At 38.5% G+C, this 22821-nt stretch overlaps 1 protein-coding gene across 5 annotated transcripts in view; it reads left to right on the top strand.

The window, feature by feature from the left end:
- The window catches only part of EVI5 (ecotropic viral integration site 5), a 269819-nt gene that overhangs the window by 214624 nt on the left and 32374 nt on the right, over nucleotides 1–22821 (top strand). For 4 of the 5 annotated variants that reach the window (XM_066268649.1, XM_066268645.1, XM_066268646.1 and 1 more), the window contains one exon: nucleotides 9859–9954. In XM_066268649.1, the coding sequence (XP_066124746.1) occupies nucleotides 9859–9954 (96 nt within the window). Of the gene's footprint in view, nucleotides 1–9858; nucleotides 9955–17510; nucleotides 17550–22821 lie in introns of those variants that run through there. The other variant, XM_066268648.1, reaches the window with a different exon arrangement.

Here is a 22821-nt window from a genome sequence, read left to right as displayed (position 1 = left end):
TTTTATAAAGATTTATTCTGCCAAACTTAGCAAAAATCCAACATAAAGTACTTGGTAAGTAATTATTATTATATGCTTTAACTTGCTATAACTCTGCTTTATAAATTTTATAAAGTTACTTCCCTACCTTATGAATCACCATTACTGTGGAACCAGTGGGCGGTTAGAAAATTTTACTACTAACAGAGACACAAAAGTGGGTGGCAGGTATAAAAAGGTTGACCACCCCTGGTTTAAACAAACCTGCCCCTGCTTCTTCTCTCGCCTCCACAATATTTTTTAATATTATACACTACTAAACCCCACTATCCTCTCAAGCACTTGTTCAAAGCACCTGAACATATTCATCTTAGTTTTAGTGCAGTATAGCATGTAAAAACATGCTGCTTGGAGCTATAGAGAAGACATTTCACATTTTCTTTCCAATCTTCTAGCTTGAGGAACCACCCCATGTAATTATTCAACTTTCTAAATAGTGTGTTGTAGTACAGTAGATGTAGTTGAAGATATCTTTGATTAAAATGTCCACTTTCTACTGTGACGGTTTACACACTGCATAAAGACAGTCACTTTTATTTTCCTGCTGACTATATTCAGATTTACTGATTTTTCAGTCAGCTGTAACAGAAAATGTGGCACATCCTTGGCTCATTCTGCCTCTGCCTCACCCAGTCTCTGATTACAGCTCCATGGTTGCAGGGAGAAAACAAGTGAGTGTATATGTCTAAAGTCGTTAATAAACAGTGCAGGTAGACGAACACCTGAATCACTGCTCGTAGTAAAATGTTCCTCTCCACGGATTTATGTTATATTAAAGAATATAGTTTTTTAATTACATCAAACTGTTACCTAATGAAAAATTTAAAGAATTAGACTTCATGATTCCCTTATTCATTGCCATATTTCCTCATAGATATTGATGCTTTTAAGTTTTTAAAGAATCATTTTGCTGGTCTTCAAATACTTGTTTCTTTTTTTCATTCTTTAGAACAGTTATCTTTGTTTTCAATCATAGAGGTCATATATGTGGAATTTTTTCAGATCCCAAACATTTTTATTTAGTTCCTCATCATATATTACTAAATTTTAAAGTAATATTTTTTGTTTGAAAGCTAGGTTAACCAAGAAAGGGATTTGAGATCAAAATTGAACCACCCTCTGTAGACGGTGAACTGACTAGCTCAAACCTACATAGAAATAATGTGAAGTGAAACTGATAGCAGAATTGAAAGAAATTAATATAAGAACCCTTGACAGTTTTCCTCTATTTTTTTTTAAATATATTCTTTCTGGAAATGTAGAGACTGTTTGTAAATAAGGTTATAAGCCTTGGTCATTTACTTCATTTACCATTGTGGTGGAAGTTGAAAGAGATATTTCTCTCTTTTTTATATGTAAAACTATACTAAGTAATTTTTATAATGAGTGTAAACTCATGAAATATTTGAGATCCTTAAGAAATAGGATTAAAAATATTTTACAATTGGTACATAAATAGAATTTTGAGTTTGTGTTAAAAAGAAAAGTTAATTTTCAAAGATGGTTCAGCCCTGGCTGGATAGCTCAGTTGGTTAGAGCGTCGTCCAGAAGCACAGAGGTTGCCAGTTCAATTCCTGGTCAGGACACATACAGGGACAGACCTATGTAACCAACAGATCTATGTTCCTCTCTCTCTCTTTTCCTCTCTCACTAAATCAATAAATTTTTTTTTTTAAAAAAAGTGGTGGTTCAAACCAGGGCGTTTCAAGTTTGGTCTGCACACTGGCTGTATCATAATCACCGCATGTAGCTTCCCACGTGTACTGATTTTCAAGCCTCATTCCCAGACATTGAGAATCAGTAGGTCAGAAATGGCTTCTGTTCATCTATATGTTTACAAAATTCCCAAAGTGATTTTTCTCCATAATCATCTTTGGAAATGACTGTTTTAAGCATTTCTTAGATTATGTTGCTTATATTTTTTTATTTATTTACTTAGATATATTTTAAAAATAGGATGTTTTTGCAAATAAAAGAAAACCCAATTCTGAATTTATTTGTGGCTTAAGTAATAAAAGGGATTGATTGACTCATGTACCTGAGAAGACCAAAGGTGCAGGGTGTGCTTCAGGAAAAATGCAATTTGGGCTCCAGTTTGTTGCATTTAACCATGATTCTCAAGTCTGCCCTTATCATTTTTCTCCTCAAAAGGTTTTCTTTATTGTGTTAGAATGGCTAACAGGTAAGTTTTATACCCACGTATCATAATGTACAGAATAAGGACCTGTACCCATACTTTCCAGCAAAAGTTTTAAAAATTACACTCTTTGTACAACCCCTGACTTAATCACTGTGCAGCAAGGTGGGATTATCCTGTTTGGTTTAAACCCTAACAATCAGGGCCTGCACGTGGGGTTCGGATGGGGGTAATTCCAGTCCTAACACCACTGCATAGTGAGAGGGAGAGAGGATGGATCTTGAGGCCACAACCATAAAATCTACTGTAAAATATTATAAACTGTAATTGAACCCTCTCTAAAACTATATTCTATTTTAATGAGGTACTAATTTGTATGATTTAATCACATTGCTTTTTTAATTTCTTCAGTTTCCAGTAAAATGTGAAGAAAATAGTATCCATTCCTAGAAGCAAAAGGTAGATTTTAAATGAAAAACCACTAACCTTTGGGAGTTATATATCTTGTCACATATGTAAATGAAGTACAGTGCTTACTTTGATGACTTCTTCCTCCCTGTATTTTACTATGAAAATTTTCAAACATACAGAAGTTGAAGGAATTGTACAGTAAACACCATAAACCCACTCTTCATTCTAAAATCAATATTACGATGTGTTTTATCTGTCATTTTACCAGATATCTATCCACCATTCTAGCTACATTATTTTTTTGCATGGTTGATGCATGGCTGAGTAAACTAAACTTATTATACTTTATTCCTAGTAACTTAAATATGCATATTACTAACTAGATTTATGAATGACCTTTTGATTAAGAGGCTTATGTACAAAGCTCTGTGGTTTAAGGCCTTATTGTGAATTAGATTATCATAGATATCATAATGGTAATTGCTAAAATAACTATTCAAAAATACATCCAAGAATGAAATGTATATTTAAACTTTTTTTCATATGTTACTTTATGTCCCCTTAGTATAAAGTTTCTTTTATTGTATGCCAAAAGGGTATATAGTTAAGGTCTGTTCAGTGAAATTAGGAATACCAGAATTTTTGATGTGTTGGAGCTCTTTAAGTTTGTTACTTACTTACCTAATTAGTTTTGCTTAGGAAACTGGTTAACTGGCAATCTATTGTTATCAGCTAGACAAAGAAGAAAAAAAAAGAAGCAGGTTCCTGGTAAATTTATTAGTGTAGCTGACATTTTCCCACCTGCTTATCAGAAAGAACCATAAGGACATTGTTTGAAAATAGAAAACTTAAAAATACTAGCAGAAATACCTTAAATATTAGAATTGAATGAACTGTCTCACAAGTAAAATTAAATTGATATTCATTTCTTAGAATATAATGGTTAATTAGCTTTTGGGGATATTATAAATATATGATTATTCAGATTTTTCATAAAGAGGGTCTTTAAAAGATTTTGAATTAGCACATTTAAATAAGAGCCTAATTGTGGAACGTGTAAATCTAAGACTTTTAGATAGTCATTTATACATTTTAAATTTACTAAAAAGCATTTAAAACATCTCACTTTTCACTTCTGTTTTTGAAAGCTACACTCCCTTTAAGCAGACTGTTGAATCAGAATACCCCATGCAGAACTTTCCAACTGTTGTATCTGTCACTCTCATGTGTTACTAATGTGTGACAAGTGTGTCTGTCTTATCTTAGGGTTGCCACTAGAGCCTGGGGCTGCTTAATCACCCTTCTTCTTTCCTCAATTTAGCCAATGTGCCTTACAAGTTATTTGTGGAGTGTGTGTGTGTGTGTGTGTGTGTGTGTGTGTGTGTGTATCCAGAGAAACAATGGTTTAATGGGCATAATTGTCTGACTTTTTGTATGTAAAAGTTTTTGAGAAGAAACCAAATATTAAGCTTTACAAAGTTATATTTAAATCTTAAATGAACAATATACAATTGGAGTTAATAAAATATATAAAGCTTTTCTCTTTGAAATTCTGCCTTTTTTTCTTTAATGAATGGAAATTCAAGGAACATCTGGGTTGTTTTAGTCGTAAAACCTAAGAGGGCTTCTTTGATTTCCACAAATGTCTTTTAGGGATCTTTTTTTTTTAAGTTAAAAACACTTCACTAAAATTTTTTTCATTGGCTCTGACCGGTTGGCTCAGTGGTGGAGCATTGGCCCGGTGTGTGGAAGTCCCGGGTTCGATTCCTGGCCAGGGCAACCTGGAGAAGTGCCCATATGTTTCTCTACCCTTCCCTCTCTCATTTCTCTCTATTTCTCTCCTCCTCTCCCACAGCCAAGGCTCTATTAGAGCAAAGCTGGCCCAGGTGCTGAGGATGGCTCCATGGCTTCTTCCTCTGGCTCTAGAATGGCTCCCATTGCAACAGAGCGACACTCCAGATGGGCAGAGTATTGCCCCCTAGTGGGCATGCTGGGTGGATCCCGGTTGGGTGCATGTGGGAGTCTGTCTCTCTGCCTCCCTGCTTCTCACTAAAGAAAAATACAAAAAAGAAAAAATTATTGGTTGATATTAGAGAAGCAAAGAGAGAAAGAGAAACAGATTTGTTATTCCACTTATTTATTCATTCATTGGTTGATTCTTGTATGTACCCTGATCAGGAATCAAGCCTACAACCTGGTCTTATGGGAATGATGATCTAACCAACTAAGCTACCAGGCCAAGGCCAAAACACTCCATTTTTAATTTTAAAATTTATTAACTGCCTAATTTTTTGTTAAATACTGCCTTTCTCCAAAGAAATCAAGGTGCTGTAACAAAGTTTTTAGCTAAACCCTACTAAGTCTTACTGTTGGAGAAAACATCTCTTTGGAGTGACTTGTTCACTTTTTGTAAAAACAGATTTAATGATTCCTATCTTGACAATCTTTTTGTCATACAAGTCTCCCTGTAGAAAAAAATGTGTATTAATTATTGTTACTGGTCATTTTGCATTCTTTAAAGTATTTCTGCATTCTTGAACTTCTTACAACATTAGAGTTTACATTGGGCTTTTTATTTTATTTGCCCTGAGATTCTTATTGTATCCACATGACATTATTGTTGTGGGATGTCCAAAATCTTCAAGAACATTGCCTTCATTGAGGACCAGATTTAAAGGTACCTTTCTCCAAATCTGATTCTAAACCACAAAGTATCTAGCCTTTCCATTTCCTCCTGAAGGATTTCTTTCTATTAGTGGATAGTATTTTCTATTTAATCCGCCATTTAAAGGGAATTATTATGATGTGATACTAAAATTAAAAGCCATCAAAACAGACAGCTGAACACATATATTCAAATGAGTGATTCTCATCAAATTAGTTTCTTTTGGAAGTATATCTACTTACTCAGTTGCTGCCATTTATTATATTACATGTTACTTGGGAAATACATTTTAGGAAAATAATGGTTTCATTAGTGAGTAGTCTCTCCCCCTATATTTTTCTCTTTCTTACATTCTTCTCACTTTACTCACTCAGTACTTATTCCTTTCAACTTGACATCATCCTTTCCCTCTTTGGGATTTACATGACTGAGATAGAGTAAGTCTATAGAAAATCAAGGAAAATCTTAAGATAGTCATGAAACAGACTGAATTTAGGAGGTGAATTATATACAATGATGCTTTTAAGAGGTAGGGCTTAATTCCTTTGAGGAGCCTCAATGGAGAAGGTCTGATAAATGCTCAAAATATTCTAGCTATTATGGTTGCAAGTGACAGAAACCCATATGTAAACTTATTCAAATAATAAAGGAACTTTATTGGTTCATATAAGTGAAAAAACAGGTAAGGAAAACTTCAGAGATAATTTTGTTAGGACTTTGACTTGGTGTGTCTGCTCTTCTGTTGGTTTTGCCCTTCTCTGGCTGACATTTTAACTAAATTTTCAATTTTATTTATATATATAAATATATATATATTTCTTAAATACAGGCTTATGGCTAAAATTCATAGGTATCTTTTGTGTATATTTAAGAAGCCTGTCATATTTGGAATATAGTAATTATTAAATAAGGTATATTTTCTTAGTGATTTAGATGTGGTAGTCATGTATTTAAATATATAAGTTTTAGAGCCTGTAGAAACTATGGTTGTTCTTTTACAACTGGGCAACTAATATTTATGTTAACTGCTTTAGCAGGCTATAAGGCCAGTGGCCATGGCCATGCAGGTTGACCTTAGATTTGGGCAGTCAGTAAAGGAACTGTGGAGCCAGAAAATGGTGAGCCATTCCGTTTATTAGAGTTGCAATGGCAGATGAGCAAGCAGGCAGGTACTGCTTCCCTCTCTCAGGGCTGATGAGCAAACAGGCCAGGCAGGGGGAGTTCCTTCTCTAGCAAACAATAGCAACAACAGCCTCTCCCAATGGTGGCAGGCAATCTACAGTCTGCCACCTGGGCGGGCAGGCACCTACAGCTTTACATAGACTACACACACATGGTGCTGCCATGTGCTCATGCACCAATCAGGAAAAATAAAAGCGAGCAAGCCTAACACACTTGTTTGCCCAACAAGGCCATATTCCAGTTAAAGGTTCTTAAGACAGGTTGCCAACAATAAAAGAACTAAAACTCAATAAAGGGATGGGATACAGCAGCCATTTTCAACACATGTGCCACAAGAATTTTTTTTCTTGTATTTTTCTTAAGTGAGAAGCAGGGAGGCAGAGAGACAGATTCTCACATGCGCCAGACCAGGATCCACCTGGCAGGATCCACTAGGATCCATCTGGGGCCATTCCTCCATTGTAACCGGAGCCCTTTTAGCTCCTGAGGCAAGGCCATGATGCCATCCTCAGTGCCTGGGCCAACTTGCTCCAGTGGAGCCTTGGCTGTGGGAGGGGAAGAGAGAGATAAAGAGGAGGGAGAAGGGGGAGGGGTGGAGAAGCAGATGGTTGCTTCTCCTGTGTGCCCTGACCAGGAATTGAACCGGGACATCCACATACCAGGCCAATGCTCCACTACTGAGCCAACCAGCCAGGGCTCATAAGAATTTTTAAAACATGCAATATCTGACTAGCTAGAAGCACTGACCTCTTTTCCATTAAAAGTTAAATAAAATGACAACATTCAACATAATAGATGTCCAGTGTAAATCAATCAAAATTATACCTATTTTTTTGTCAGATAGGAAAAAATATATTTTTTTGTTGTGCTATAATTTCAGTAATTAGTTTATATGTGCCATGAGATGAAAAAGGTTGAAAATTGGCCCTGGCCGGTTGGCTCAGTGGTAGAGCGTCGGCCTGGCATGCAGGAGTCCCGGGTTCAATTCCTGGCCAGGGCACACAGGAGAGGCGCCCATTTACTTTTCCACCCCTCCCCCTCTCCTTCCTCTCTGTCTCTCTCTTCCCCTCCTGCAGCGAGGCTCCATTGGAGCAAAGATGGCCGGGGTGCTGGGGATGGCTCTGTGACCTCTGCCTCAGGCGCTAGAATGGCTCTGGATGCAACAGAGCGACGCCCCAGAGGGGCAAAGCATCGCCCCCTGGTGGGCATGCCAGGTGGATCCCGGTTGGGCACATGCGGGAGTCTGTCTGACTGCCTCCCCGTTTCCAGCTTCGGAAAAATGAAAAAAAAAAAAAGGTTGAAAATCGCAGGCTTATAGGAATAACTTGATTAAAGGATTCAAGGAACAGACAGTGTAGTTAAGAATTCAATTGAGGTGGCAAAGACAATTAGTGTGGAAGAGCAGTTGTGTTAGAATGGTGCCCTGACTCTATAGAAGGGCTACCAGTTCTGTTGCTGGAGCAGTTCTAGTTAGTTTCTCTTTCTACAAAGGACGTTAGGGGAGTGTGTGTAGAAAGAAAATGAAGGGGAGACTAGCTGAAGTCAGAGGACCAAATCAGGTGATGTCCAAAGTCCCTTCCCACTGTGAATGGAAAGATAGCAGTAGGTATCCCACACTGGAAAATGCTCTTCACTGCAATCCATTACTCTCAAGGTAATTGTACAGGACCTAAGGCACATTTAAAACCTACTTTCAAAAAAACCTCTAAATAGTTAGATAACACTAAGATAACTTTTAGAGGACTTTCAAAGCTCTCCCAAATCAAAATGTATATCTTGCTGCTCTACACATATGGATATTGAATGATCTTCAAATTGTATTCTTGAGAGACAATAGCAAATATAGAACAGTGTGGCCTAACCTGTGGTGGCGCAATGGATAAAATGTCAAATGGAATGCTGAAGTCCTTGGTTTGAAACCGTGGGCGTGCCTGGTCAAGACACATGGCAGTTGATGCTTCCTGCTCCTCTCCCACTTCTCTCTCTCTTTCTCTTTCTCTTTCTCTCTCTCTCCCCTCTCTAAAATGAATAAATGAATACTTAAATAAATAAATAAATAACTTGAAAAAATGCTTTATAGGCCCTGGCCATTTGGCTCAGTGGTAGAGCCCCCATGTGTGGAAATCCCCATGTGTGGAAGTCCAGGGTTTGATTCCCGGTCAGGGCACACAGGAGAAGTGTCTATCTGCTTCTCTACCCTTCCCCCCCTCTCCTTTCTTTCTCTCTCTTCTCCTCCTGCAGCCAAGGCTCCATTGGAGCAAAGTTGGCCTGGGCACTGAGGACAGCTCCATGGCCTGCTTCAGGTGCTAAAATGGCTCCAGTTGTAACAGAGCAATGGCCCAGATGGGCAGAGTATCACCCCCTAGTGGGTGGATCCCGGTTGGGTGCATGCGAGATTCTCTCTCTCTGCCTCCCTGCTTCTCACTTCAGGAAAAAAAAAATGCTTCATAAAAAAAACCAGTGTGTACAGAGTCTGTAGTACAAATAAAAGTATGTGTGTAAACATATATGTTTGATTATATATGTACATAATAACATGGGAAGACTACATTATAAAACTGTTAACAGTAGTTGTCTCCATGGAAGAAAATGAGTGATTGGTGACTGTTAAAAGTAACTCAGTACTTTTCCTGTTTTCAGGAATTAGTAGTTTAAATTAGATGTCTCTGGATCAAAGCTTTTTAACATTGTAAGTATCATATGTGGCTTCCTAATTACAAATAATCCAGAGGTCAAAAACAATCCTGTTTTCACTCCCTAGTAAATCCTTTATCTTAAAAGTTTACATTTATTTTCAGATGCTATAAGAAGGCAGCAGCTCCTTCCCTCCCCAATCTATATCCCTGGAAAATGGCCCCTGTACAGTTCTGGAACAACTCTTAGGCGTGGAGCACATTTAATCAGCTATAGTCAGGGCTCCCAGCACACATCTCTCAGCTCATTGAGCAGAAGAGATTCAGAGCTGTCCTCCTTTTTAAGAGGGATAGGAGAACCTTTTTTTCCTCCCATTCTCTGTTCCCCAAGCAAAAGCAGATTCCTAGTGTAGCTGTAGGAGTCTCACGACCTTCTCAACTAAGCATTGAATTTCTTACAAAGAAAAATTACTTGCCCTCAAAATGATAAGTGGCTTTGAAATTCTAGGGTAATTATTTCACAAGTAGATCCACTTAACTATTGATTTGTAAGAGTCTCTCAAAAATGTACATTTTGTAAATTGTTTTTATTGTAGCCAGTTCCATTAAACATTATTTAGAAATATTCAGTATAGTTTACTATGAATTATTGTTCAGACATAGTTTGAGAACAGACTTGTTCAGAATTTAGCCACTTAAAGGATGTGCTATTATGCTGTCCTATAATTTCAAATATTTGAGTACATGCTGTGAAATTTTTCTTTTGTTTTTGCCTTGTTGTCACAAAACAGAAAGAAGAAGGAAAGCTTCAAGGACAGCTTAGCAAGTCTGATTCTAACCAGTATATTAGGGAACTGAAAGATCAGATAGCAGAGCTGAATCATGAGGTAAGTGATAAATTTTGATCTTCACATATTTCTTCCTTCCTCTGTATTGTAACAACACTTTATTACTGGTTATGACTGCCTCTTTCATAATAAATGTTTTCTGTGAGTCCTTGATTATAATTGTTTTAGAAGATTGTCTTCTTTTTAACAAGATTTTTTTCTGTTCCAATATTGAGGATTTAGTTTCCTGAAACCTCTTTAATCATAATCTAAAATAGTCAATTAATATTTGCAAGAAACCTATTTTTTATTGTGATCTAAGGACCCTTGATAGTTTGTCTAAGTGTCAAAGTGACTTTAGTTAAACTAAATTTTTTATACCAATAAATTTGTGGTATTTACCGTTGTGGGTAGAGGGAAGTCTTTTTACTCTTCTTTTCCCCTACATGGTGGTATTTCTGAGATTGCATAAAAGGATACTTGCCTAATATCAGTTAACAGATTTCTTAGTATTTGAGCACTTTTAAACGGGCACTACCTTGAATCTGTGAGATCTGACTCATAAAATTCAGACAGTTTTACTAAGATACGATATTAAATAATTTATTTAAACTAATGTATTTTTATTTGAGAAATACTTTTTGTTAATGTGGCTCTAGGTCAATTCCTTATTCTCTATTATTTTCTAATGATAAATATCTTTCTAAACATGAATGAAAGCACATTTCTCATCTTATCTTGAGTTATTTTTACAATAATGTTTATTTGCAGCAATGAGATTTGATTAGGTAACATAAACCACTTTGTTAAGAAAAAAACTCATTTTGGCTGCTAATTTAATTTAAACCTCAAAGGGAAAAGTTTGGACATTACCCTTTCCTGGTGTTACACTCTTTAGTTAAAGTCTGAATGTTTTGAGTAATACTTGCTGGAGGTAGTTAATCTAAGTAAATTCTGAATGAAGAGACAAAATATTAACAGAAATGATAAATTTTAGATGTGGTTTAATTTATCCTAAAGTTTTGGGGGTTATTCTTGTAAATTCTGATTTTTAGCTATAATAACATGTGAGGGATTTGGGATTATGTATAATTTTTACTTATTTGTGTGCATTTTCTATAATCTATTCTCATCTAATAGCCAACTATGAAAAAACAAGTTACAAATAAGCATATTCTAGAAATCCTTATTCTTTTGAGAACCCGAGCCTTATTACTTGCACTCAAAAGGTTTTTTTCAAGGAAATTATGACTAAAATTAAAAAATCTCCCATTTTTAATTTTGACTTCTAGTATGAGAAGAAAGTTTTGATGTTGCTGAATTAAGAAAATTCTATGTGGATTGACTTGACTTCTAAGACAAGCCTAAAAATCAGTCAGCAAATATTAAATTTGCCTGTCAAGTACCATGACTAAAAATAATAATATTCTTCTCATCAGAACTGTCAGATGATAATTCAGAGGTGGCCCTGGCCGATTGGCTCAGCGGTAGAGCGTTGGCCTGGCGTGCGGGGGACTCGAGTTCGATTCCCGGCCAGGGCACACAGGAGAAGCGCCCATCTGCTTCTCCACCCCCGCCCCCCCTCCATCCTCTCTGTCTCTCTCTTCCCCACCCGCAGCTGAGGCTCCATTGGAGCAAAGATGGCCCGGGCGCTGGGGATGGCTCCTTGGCCTCTGCCCCAGGCGCTAGAGTGGCTCTGGTCCCCGCAGAGCGACGCCCCGGAGGGGCAGAGCATCGCCCCCTGGTGGGCAGAGCGCCCCTCCCTGGGGGGCGTGCCGGGTGGATCCCGGTTGGGCGCATGCGGGAGTCTGTCCGACTGTCTCTCCCCGTTTCCAGCTTCAGAAAGAAAGGAAAAAAAAAAAAAGAAATAATTCAGAGGAGGTTTAACTTTAACACTGATTTTTTATGTGTGGCCTATGAAAAACAATCTTTTATGTTATAGAAACAAGTGAAGAAAATCAAGGGTGGAATTCTACTGTTAAAATAAAGAGCTAGATTGTGCAAATTAAAAGCTAAAACAGTTAGTGATGAGGTGCTAATTGTGCGATTCAGAATAGGCCAGAGTCCTGGGCTTAAGTAAACCCCAGTCAGAACACGTGCTAGAGAGGAGAGTGAGTGAGTACATAGCTGGGGACCACAGAGCTCAGGGGTGAGAGTGGGCTCAGATCACAGAGGTTGGCAGTTTAGAGGAGGCCAGATTCAATTAAGAATTTATGTGACTAAGTTGTGGAAAATAGGGTTAAGTTGAATAGAATCAGTTTATAGTGAAATCTTCAAAGATAGAAGAGATTAAATTTACTAAATAATATAAATCATTATGAGTATTCAGTTGGAGAATCCTTTCATTATATTTTCTGAGCAAATTTTTTTTTTTTTTTTTTTTTACATAGGCAGAAATAGACAGGGACAGACAGACAGGAACGGAGAGAGAGATGAGAAGCATCAATCATTAGTTTCTTGTTGTGCGTTGTGACTTCTTAGTTGTTCATTGATTGCTTTCTCATATGTGCCTTGACCGCGGGCCTTCAGCAGACCGAGTAACCCCTTGCTGGAGCCAGAGACCTTGGGTCCAAGCTGGTGAGCTTTTTTGCTCAAGCCAGATGAGCCCGCGCTCAAGCTGGCGACCTCGGGGTCTTGAACCTCGGTCCTTCCGCATCCTAGTCCGATGCTCTATCCACTGCGCCACCACCTGGTCAGGCCTGAGCAAATTTTAATACATTTACCTGTTTTAAATTTTATAACTAAAGAAAGGATAAATGAAAAAAAGTAAAAGTTTAAGTCAAAATACTGGTTGTAGTAGGTTTATTATGAAAATTGCTATTTGTTAGACCAACTTCTTAAAAGGGTTAATTTTAAAAAGGTTACTTTCTTATTTTAGTGATTTTTCATTTTATTTGTTTATTGGTTTATTTTTAATCACAGTTGACATACAATGTTATATTTGTTTCAGGTGTACAATATAGTGATTAGATATTTGTATAACTTACAAAGTGATCACCTTATTCTTGTAATGTAGCACTTCACAGTGAAAAAAATATATAACCAAAATCAGTTCATAATTTTCAGCTTAACTTTTGCCTGTATTGCTAGTATTTACCAGAATCTTTGACTTTCAACATAAATATTAACTTTCAAATATTAATGAAATGAGTGTGTAATCATTAATAATCACTTTATTATCTAGTTTTTGTACTTCTCTAAACGTTGAAGGAAGTATTGAAACACACTTTGCAGATACAGCATTGTTCTACATGTTATAACAACTATGACCACTAAGAACAGTATGGAATAGGAAAGAGGATTAAGCAGGTTATTTTTTATAAATGGCTGAATTTATTGTTGAGCCATAACATAACAATAATAGTTTCTATTTAGTATTACTGTATATTGAGAGAGCTTGGCCCTCTATAGGCCGTGCATTTTCAGACACGTTATTATTATTAACTGTCCTTCACAATAGTCTCACATGTTGTTGATATTCCCAGTTGAGTGGATATAGAAACAAACTCACAATGATTAAGTAACTGGCCCAGAGTTATACAAGTAGTAAATGGTCAAGCCAGGATGGAATTCAGTTTGGCCTATTCTTTTCTGTTCTGCTCACAGAGACATTACATTAGAGAGTATGTCATCAATATTTAAGATTTTGAGAATGAGGCCTGACCTGTGGTGACGCAGTAGATAAAGCACCAACTTGGAATGCCGAGGTCGCCGGTTCGAAACCCTAGGCTTGACTGCTCAAGGCACATATGGAAGTTGATGCTTCCTGTTCCTCTCCCCCCATCTCCTCTCTCTCTCTCTTTCTCTCTCTCTCTCTCTCTCTCTCTTTCTCCTCTTTAAAATGAATAAATAAAATCTTTTTAAAAATTTTAAGAATGGCAATTAATGACAATATTTTAACAATAATATTCCTCTCTTGACAAATGCATTTGCATATATCCCATAAGTGAATTCTGCAGTTGACCTAGCCAGAAGAGCCCTTATCACTTCCTGTTTAATGTGGCAAATGGAGCTTTTTCACTTCCTGCAGTTTACTGTGATCCATTCCAGTGTCGTCTTTGATTCCCAACCCCTGTAATTCCTGCTCTCATTACCTAATCAACTTTGTTCCTAATTTTACCTACTGTTCTTAGAAATTTTTTAATTTGGAGCCTCTTATATCCTATTAAGATCTTCACAGAAGCCACTGTGGAAACCCTCGCCCCAGACCTGGCAAGAGCTATGGTTCAATCTTCCCTGTCCCTACATCCTGTCCTCATGGCATATCTAGAAAAGAACCTGGATCCCAATTCAAGTGCTTTCCTTATCTCATCTTCCACATCCTACCTTCCCTTCCATCTATCATCATAGCACCCACTATGTACTAGGCACTGGATTTTGAACTGAAGATAAAGATTGAAACACAATTCACAGCATCAACAGGGTCACAATCTATAGTGAAAAATACAGCATTATAGTAGCTGCCATTCATTTAACAGTCTCTGCTAGACACTGTACTAAGTGTTATAGTTTCATTATTTCTTTTAATCTTTACAACAGCCCTTTGAGTAAGTAGCATCATTATTATTCATGTTTTACATATAATAAAATTGAGGTTCTTGGGTATTAAATAATACCCCATGGTCAAACAGTAGGCAGTGATAGAGGTAGGATGCTACTTCAGACTATATAACTCAAAGCCCATCCAGTGCACTCAACCACCATATGGACTCCTTTGAAAAACACAAGGGAAAATAAGCTGGTAACAGCATCTGTGCTGGGTTTTGAAAAATGAAAATTTTCAGGCAGATTGGGCATTATTAACATTTAAATAAGCAAAATTATAGGTACCAGGAATGAATAAGACATCTACTTTTGCAATATAGTTCTATATTACAGCTACTGACTACTAAAAGCAAAGAATATTTTTTAAATGTCAGGAAAGGGAGACAGAAGGAGGTAGAAAGTTAATCTCATTTATAGGCCAAAGGAAATGTACATAGGAATCATTTAGGTATAGACAAATTGAGAAGTATAATCCTGTACTTCAGCCAAATTACCAGTTCACTAAGCTTCTCTTGGTTCTTCAAAGCTTTGCTACTAAATGTATTTACAGTATTGTTTCATAGGAAAATGTATATTAAACAACTAATTTGAAAATGTTTTTGGAATACAGATTATATGTTATCACTTGTTCTTCATGGTGTTTTGATGGATGTTGTAGGAATACGTAAATTTATTCCAGATTAAATATAGTTTGTTTATACTTAAAATTAAATATTTTTCCATTAAACAGTTTTGATCAATTTTTCCTGTGGTTATAAGACTTTTCTTCAGCTAGTCTTCAGTTGTTTACTTAGGTTGATGGTTCTGTTTTAGTTGTAATTCCAGTTTGGTCACAGGAGGAGGTGAGTATAACATCTACTAGTCCAGGGGTCAGGAACCTATGGCTTGTGAGCCAGATGTGGCTCTTTTGATGGCTGCATCTGGCTCACAGACAAATCTTTAATAAAATAATAATGTTAAAAATATAAAACATTCTCATGTATTACAATCCATTCATTTCTTACTGCTCATGTTCAAAGTTGCGGGTGGCTGGAGCCAATCACAGCTGTCCTCTGGGACAACACTTAATTTTTATTGGATAATGCATAATGTATATGGGTCGTTGTGAGGTCAGAAAGTAAACTTCCCTCATTTTAATCAAGTAGTCAGCTAGCTAATTGCAGAAGCCCTTTTGATGAAGAAGATGGCTAAAAGAAAAAAAGATGAGTATCGTACTTTTCAGCAGGAATGGACAGAGGAATTTGCCTTTGTGGAGAGAGCAGGTTCTTCAGTGTGTCTAATATGCAATGATAAAATTGCATCAATGAAATGGTCAAATATAAAGTGGCATTTTGACACACACCATACTACATTTGCATTGAAATATCCAGCAGGGGACAGCAGGAAGAAAGCATGTTAAGAGCTGTGCAAAGTACAAGCTAGTCAGCAGCAACTCCATGTTTGGACCCAACAAAGTGATTGGAATTTGGCTTAGCTTTGCTGGTGCTTTAGCAATTGTGAGAAATGGAAAGCCATTCACAGATGAGGAGTATGCCAAAACATATGGTTGATGTTGCCAATGAACTTTTTGACGACTTTTCGGATAAAAAGATAAACGCATAAAAAACATGCCTCTGTAGGCAAGAACTGTTCATGATCATACCATCATGATGGCAAATCAAATTGAGGCAACACAAGTGAAGGACATAAATGCAGCACCATTCTTTTCTCTCGCTTTGGATGAGTCAACAGATGTAAGCCATTTATCCCAGTTCAGCGTGATTGCAAGGTATGCTGTCAGTGACACACTATGTGAGGCAAGTCTTGCTGTTTTGCCTATGAAAGAGACAACAAGAGGGGAGGATTTATTCAAGTCTTTCACTGAGTTTGCTAAAGAAAAAAATCTACGGATGGATAAACATTTCTGTGTGTACTGGTGGTGCTCCGTGCATGGTGGGGAAAAACAGAGGATTCGTAGCGCTTCTTCGTGAACATGAAAAGAGACCCATCCTAAGTTTTCAGTGCATCCTACATCAGCAGGCACTTTGTGCTCAGATGTGTGGCGAGCAGCTTGGTGAGGTGATGTCGCTGGTCATTTGAGTGATCAACTTTATTGTTGCCTGAGCTTTAAATGATTGCCAGTTTAAAACACTGCTGGATGAAGTTGGGAATAATTATCCTGGTCTGCTTCTGCACAGCAATGTGCATTGGTTGTCAAGAGGGAAGGTGCTCGGCTGTTTCGCAGCTTGTCTGAGCGAAATCTGGACTTTTCTTGAAATGAAAAACGTCGAGCATCCTGAGTTAGCTAACACTGAGTGGCTCCTGAAGTTCTCCTATCTCGTGGACATAACTGAACATCTGAACCAGCTCAATGTGAAAATGCAAGGTGTTGGAAATACAGTCTTATCCCTTCAACAAGCAGTGTTTGCAGTTGAAAACAAGCTGGAACTCTTCATTGCCGACATTAAAACAGGTCATTTACTACACTTTGAATAACTGGAAGAGTTTAAAAATGCATGCACAGCAAATGACCGAGCTCAACATCTTGATCTCCAGCAGCTAGCGGGCTTCACATCTAATCTCTTGCAGTCATTCAAAGCGCGCTTTGGAGAATTTCGTGAGCGCACTCGTCTTTTTTTTTTTTTTTCTTTTTTTTCTGAAGTTGGAAATGGGGAGGCAGACAGACTCCCGCATGCGCCCGACCGGGATCCACCCAGCATGCCCACCAGGGGGTGATGCTCTGCCCATCTGGAGCGTTGCTCTGTTGCAACCAGGGCCATTCTAGCGCCTGAGGCAGAGGCCATGGAGCCATCCTCAGTGCCGGGGCCAACTTTGCTCCAATGGAGCCTTGGCTGCGGGAGGAGAAGAGAGAGACAGAGAGGAAGGAGAGGGGGAGGGCTGGAGAAGCAGATGAGCACTTCTCCTGTGTGCCCTGGCCGGGAATCGAACCTGGGACTCCTGCATGGCAGGCCAACACTCTACCACTGAGCCAACCGTCCAGGGCCTCACTCGTCTTTTTAAGTTCATCACCCATCCACACGAGTGTGCAGTGGACAGCGCTGACCTGAGTTACTTCCCCGTGTTTCCATCAGATATTTGGAGCTACAAGCTGCTGACCTGAAGGCCTCAGACATGTGGGTGAATAAGTTCAAGTCACTGAATGAAGTTTTGGAAAGACTTGCACGACAGCAAGTAGAGTTGGCAAGCAAACACAAGTGGGGAGAGATGAAAAAATTTCAACCCGCGGACCAGATGATTGTCAAAACTTGGAATGCGCTCCCATCACATACCACACACTGCAGCGTGAGTATTGCTGTACTGACAATGTTTGGCTCTACGTATGCATATGAGCAGTCTTTCTCACTTCTAAAGAACGTTAAGACCAACCTACGATCATGTTTAACGGATGGAAGTCTTAACGCCTGCATGAAGGTTAACCTCACCACGTATCAACCAGACTACAAAGCCATCAGCAAAACCATGCAGCACCAGAAGTCGCATTAATGGTAAGAAGTATTTTATTCATCATTGGTTAGCAACAGCATAACAACGTTATTAAAAAGAATTCAGAGACTTATTGTACTTTAAAAGTGTTGGTCTTACATAAAATGCACACATTCACTTGTATTTGGTGTTAAACATATTGTATAGCTCTCACAGAATTACATTTTAAAATATGTGGTGTTCATGGCTCTCTCAGCCCAAAAGGTTCCCGACCCTTGTACTAGTCCATCACTATCTTCAATCTCCCTAGCTTTTTTTTTTTTTTCACAGTTGACATATATGAGTTCCAGGTGTATGGCATAGTGATTGACATTTATATAACTTACAAAGTGACCACTCCCATAAGTCTAGTACGCCTCTGATACCATACATAGTTATTACAGTGTTATTGACTGTATTACATATGTTCTACTTTTTATATCCTTGACTGGTTATTTTTTTAAGTAAAAGGAGGGGAGATAGTGAGACAGACTCCTGCATGCACCCTGACCAGGATCCACCTGAGAACCCTAGTCTGGGGCCAGTGCTCGAATCAACCAGGCTATTTTTAGTGATTGAGGCTGATATGCTTGAACCAATCTAGCCATTGTCAGCACCCAGGCTGATGCTCAAACCAGTTGAGCCACTGGCTGTGGGAGGGGAAGGGAAAGAGAAGCAGATGGTAGCTTCTCTTGTGTGCCCTGACTAGGAATCGAATCTGGGACGTCTATACGCCAGGCTGACACTCCATCCACTGAGCCAACTGGCCAGGGCCCCATGACTGTAAATTTTCCGTTTATAATCATAATCCCTTTCCCCTTTATACCTGCCCCATCAACTCCACCCCAACCTGGCAGCCATTATAATGTTTTCTGTATTTGTAAGTTTGTGTCTGTTTTGTTTGTTTATTTTGATTTTTAGATTCCACATACAAGGGAAATCATATGGTATTTGTCTTTCTCTAGCTGACTTATTTAACTTAGTGTAATACCCTCTATGTCCATCCATGTTGACTCAAATGGTCAGATTTCATTCTTTTTTTATGGCTGAGGAATATTCCATTGTATATATGTACCACATCTTTATCCATTTGTTTGTTGATGTACCCTTAGGTTGCTTCCAAATTTTGGCTATTGAAAATAATGCTACAGTGGATATAGGGATATATATGTCTTTTTGATTTTTTTTTTTTTTTGGTTTCTTTGGATAAATACTCAGGAGTGGAATTGCTGGGTCCTTTCTTGTCTCTTGTTATAGCCTTTGTTTTTTCTATTTATTTATTTATTTATTTATTTCAGAGGGAGACAGATGAGAAGCATCAACTCATAGTTGTTTCACATTAGTTGTTCATTGATTGCTTTCTCATATGTGCCTTGACTGGGGGGCTCAAGCTGAGCCAGTGACCCTTTGTGCAAGCCAGTGATTTTGGGATCGTGTTAGTGATCCTGTGCTCAAGCTGGAGACCTTGGAATTTTTGAACCTGGGACTTGAGTGTCCCAGGTTGGTGCTCTAGCTACTGCGCCATCACCAGTCAGGCATTATAGCCTTTGTTTTAAAATCTGTTTTTCACAAGTGTCTTTCATGCCTGATGCCCCCTTTTCCCAAGCCTCCTTAAATATTGTAAAGGGAAGCCCTGGCCGGTTGGCTCAGTGGTAGAGCGTCGGCCTGGCGTGCAGAAGTCCCGGGTTCGATTCCCGGCCAGGGCACACAGGAGAAGCGCCCATCTGCTTCTCCACCCCTCCCCCTCTCCTTCCTCTCTGTCTCTCTCTTCCCCTCCCGCAGCCGAGGCTCCATTGGAGCAAAGATGGCCCGGGCGCTGGGGATGGCTCCTTGGCCACTGCCCCAGGCGCTAGAGTGGCTCTGGTAGCGGCAGAGCGACGCCCCGGAGGGGCAGAGCATCGCCCCCTGGTGGGCAGAGCGTCGCCCCCTGGTGGGCAGAGCGTCGCCCCCTGGTGGGCGTGCCGGGTGGATCCCGGTCGGGTGCATGTGGGAGTTTGTCTGACTGTCTCTCCCCGTTTCTAGCTTCGGAAAAATACCAAAAATATATATATATATTGTAAAGGGAAAAATAATATCTTGTGTCTTTTCTATAATTACTAGTAAATCTGCTTATGTTTTCATCTCTTTGATCTGGTTTTGTTTATGTGTTTTTTATATGGTATAGTGTTTTTTTTTACTTCCAGAAGGTAATTTTAATATTTAATTGGCTTATATAAATTAAGAAATGTAATAGAAACCAATCCCTTATTTTCAGCATCATGTAACCTAGGAAAATAATATTAAAGCTAGATTAAGTTTGGTTTGAATAGACATGTCTTTTAAAGTTATTAACTGTAAATACCATATTTTTGTTCTACCTGGGTTTACAAAAATAAGTTTATGTTATCTCTGTTACAAATTTGTTAAGAAAGTACCTTGGATAATGATTGACTTTAAAATATCACTGAGTTGTTAAGAGCTAATAAATAGAAATAAAAAATTTTAGATAAAACTGTTTAGTAATAATTATGTTATATAACATATATGTGTACTTAAGCATATATGTTTGCTTAAACATAGTTTTCCAAAATCATTTGCTAACTTAAAACTTTAGTTTTACTAAGTTAAGTTGTTTTAAAATTATTAAATATCAAAAATAAGTTTACCTACCTTTGACTTTTTTTGTGTGTGTGTGTGAGAGGAAGGGAGATAGTGAGACAGACTCCTGAATGTACCCTGACTGGAATCCACCTGACAACCCCATGTGAGTCGATGCTCAAGTACTGAGCTATTTTTATTTAACACCTGAGGCTGAGGCACTCAGACCAAATGAGCTATCCTTAGCACCCAGGGCCATGCTCAAACTAATAGAGCCACTGGCTGTAGGAAGGGAAGAGGGAAAAAAGGGAGAGAGAAACATATGATCTCTTCTCCTGTATGCCCTAATCAGGAATCGAACACAGGACATCCATATGCTGGGCTGACACTTTATCCACTGAGCCACTGGCCAGGGCCTCCTTTGGCTTATTATAAAGAAATTAAAAGATAAATTTGGATCTATTAATGATTAGATCTTTATTTTTTTAAGATATTTCTAAAAAATGTATATTTTGCCCTGGCTGCTTGGCTCACTGGTAGAGCATTGGTCCAGCGTGTGGATGTCCTGGGTTCAATTCCTGGTCAAGGCACACAGAAGAAGCAACCATCTGCTTCTCCACCCTTTCCCCTCCCACAGCCAAGACTCCACTGGAACAAGTTGGCTTGGGTGCTGAGGATGGCACCATGGCCTTGCCTCAGGCGCTAAAATGGCTCCAGTTTCAACAGAGCAACAGCTCCAGATGGGCAGAATATCGCCCCCTGGTGGACATGCCAAGTGGATCTCGGTCGGGCGCATGCAGGAGTCTGTCTCTGCCTCCGTGCTTCTCACTTAAGAAAAAAAAATGTATATTTTGTCTGATATGAGTATTGCTACCCTAGCTTTTTACCATCCCTTTACTTTATATCTCTTTGTGTATCTTTTGATCTGAAGGGAGTCTCTTGTAGATAGCACATGTAAGGGTCTTGTTTTCTTATCCATTCAGCCACCCTGTGTCTTCAGAGTATTTAACCTATTGCATTTAAAGTAATTGTTGATAGCTAAGTATTTATTTCCATTTTATTCATATTTTTTATCTTTTGTTTTTCTTCTTAAAGAAGACTTGTTAACATTTCTTGACATACTGGTTTGGTGGTGATAACTCCTTTAGCTCTTTCTTGTCTCAGAAGGTCTATTTATCCTTTGCTTCTAAATCATAGCCTTGCTAGTTAGAATAATCATGGTTATAGGTCCTTGCTTTTCATCATCACTCTATTTCATGACAATCCCTACTAGCCTGCAAAGTTTCAGTTGAGAAATCAGCTGACAGTCTTATGGGAGCTCCTTTAACTAACTGCTATTCTCTGGATGCTTTTAAGATTCTCTTTTTGTCTTTAACCTTTTGCATTTTAATATTGATGTATCTTGGTGAGGGCATCTTTGGATTCATCTTATTGCACTTCCGTGTGTGTGTGTGTGTGTGTGTGTGTGTGTGTGTGTGTGTTTTATTCACCAAGTTAGGGAAGCTTCCTGCCATCATTTCTTCAAACAGATTTAGCAATTTCTTGCTCTCTCTTTTTTTCTTCTGGTACCCCTATGATGTGAGTGTTGCTATGTTTGATGTTGTCCCAGAGGCCCCTTAAAACTATTATTTTATTTACTTATTTACTATGCTGATTGGATGTTTTCTGCTACCTTGTCTTCCAAATCACTTATTATATCCGCTTCTTCACTGAATCTACTGTTGATTCTCTTAATGTAGTCTTCATTTTAGTTATTGTTTTCTTCATTTCTGATTTTTTGTTTGTTTGTTTTTCTATCTCAATTTTTATGTTTCCTATCTCTTTGTTTAAAAAGTTTTCACTGAGTTTATCTATTATATCACTAAGTTCATGGAGCATCCTTACAACCAGTGTTTGAATTCTGCAACTGGTATGTAGATTGCTTATCTCTATTTTGTCTAGTTCTTTTTCTGGAGTTTTGTTCTTTAATTTGGTACACGTTTCTTTGTCTCCTCATTTTGGCTGACTCCCTATGTTTGTTTCTATGTATTAGGTAGATCTACTCTGTTTCCCAGTCTTGGTAGAGTGACCTCGTGTAGTAGGTGTCCTGTGCGGCCCAGTGGCATAATCTACCCATTTACCTGAACTGGCTTCTCTAGATGTGTCCCTTGTGTGGGTTGTGTGTGCCCTCCCGTTTTAATTGAACCTTCATTGCTGTTGGCACCTCAGTGGGAGGGACTGACCCTCAGACTGATTGGCTGTAAGCAATGGCTGTGCCTACAGCAGAGGAGCTGTTGTACTGGGGCTGTCTCCATGCAGCATGATTCACTTTAGCAGGTCTCTAGTGCCTGCTGAGTCTTCTCT

Source organism: Saccopteryx bilineata, chromosome 3, assembly GCF_036850765.1.
Source record: "Saccopteryx bilineata isolate mSacBil1 chromosome 3, mSacBil1_pri_phased_curated, whole genome shotgun sequence".
Lineage (NCBI taxonomy): Eukaryota > Metazoa > Chordata > Mammalia > Chiroptera > Emballonuridae > Saccopteryx > Saccopteryx bilineata.
Note: the sequence above shows the minus strand (reverse complement) of the source record. Positions and strands in the feature narration are given on the sequence as shown.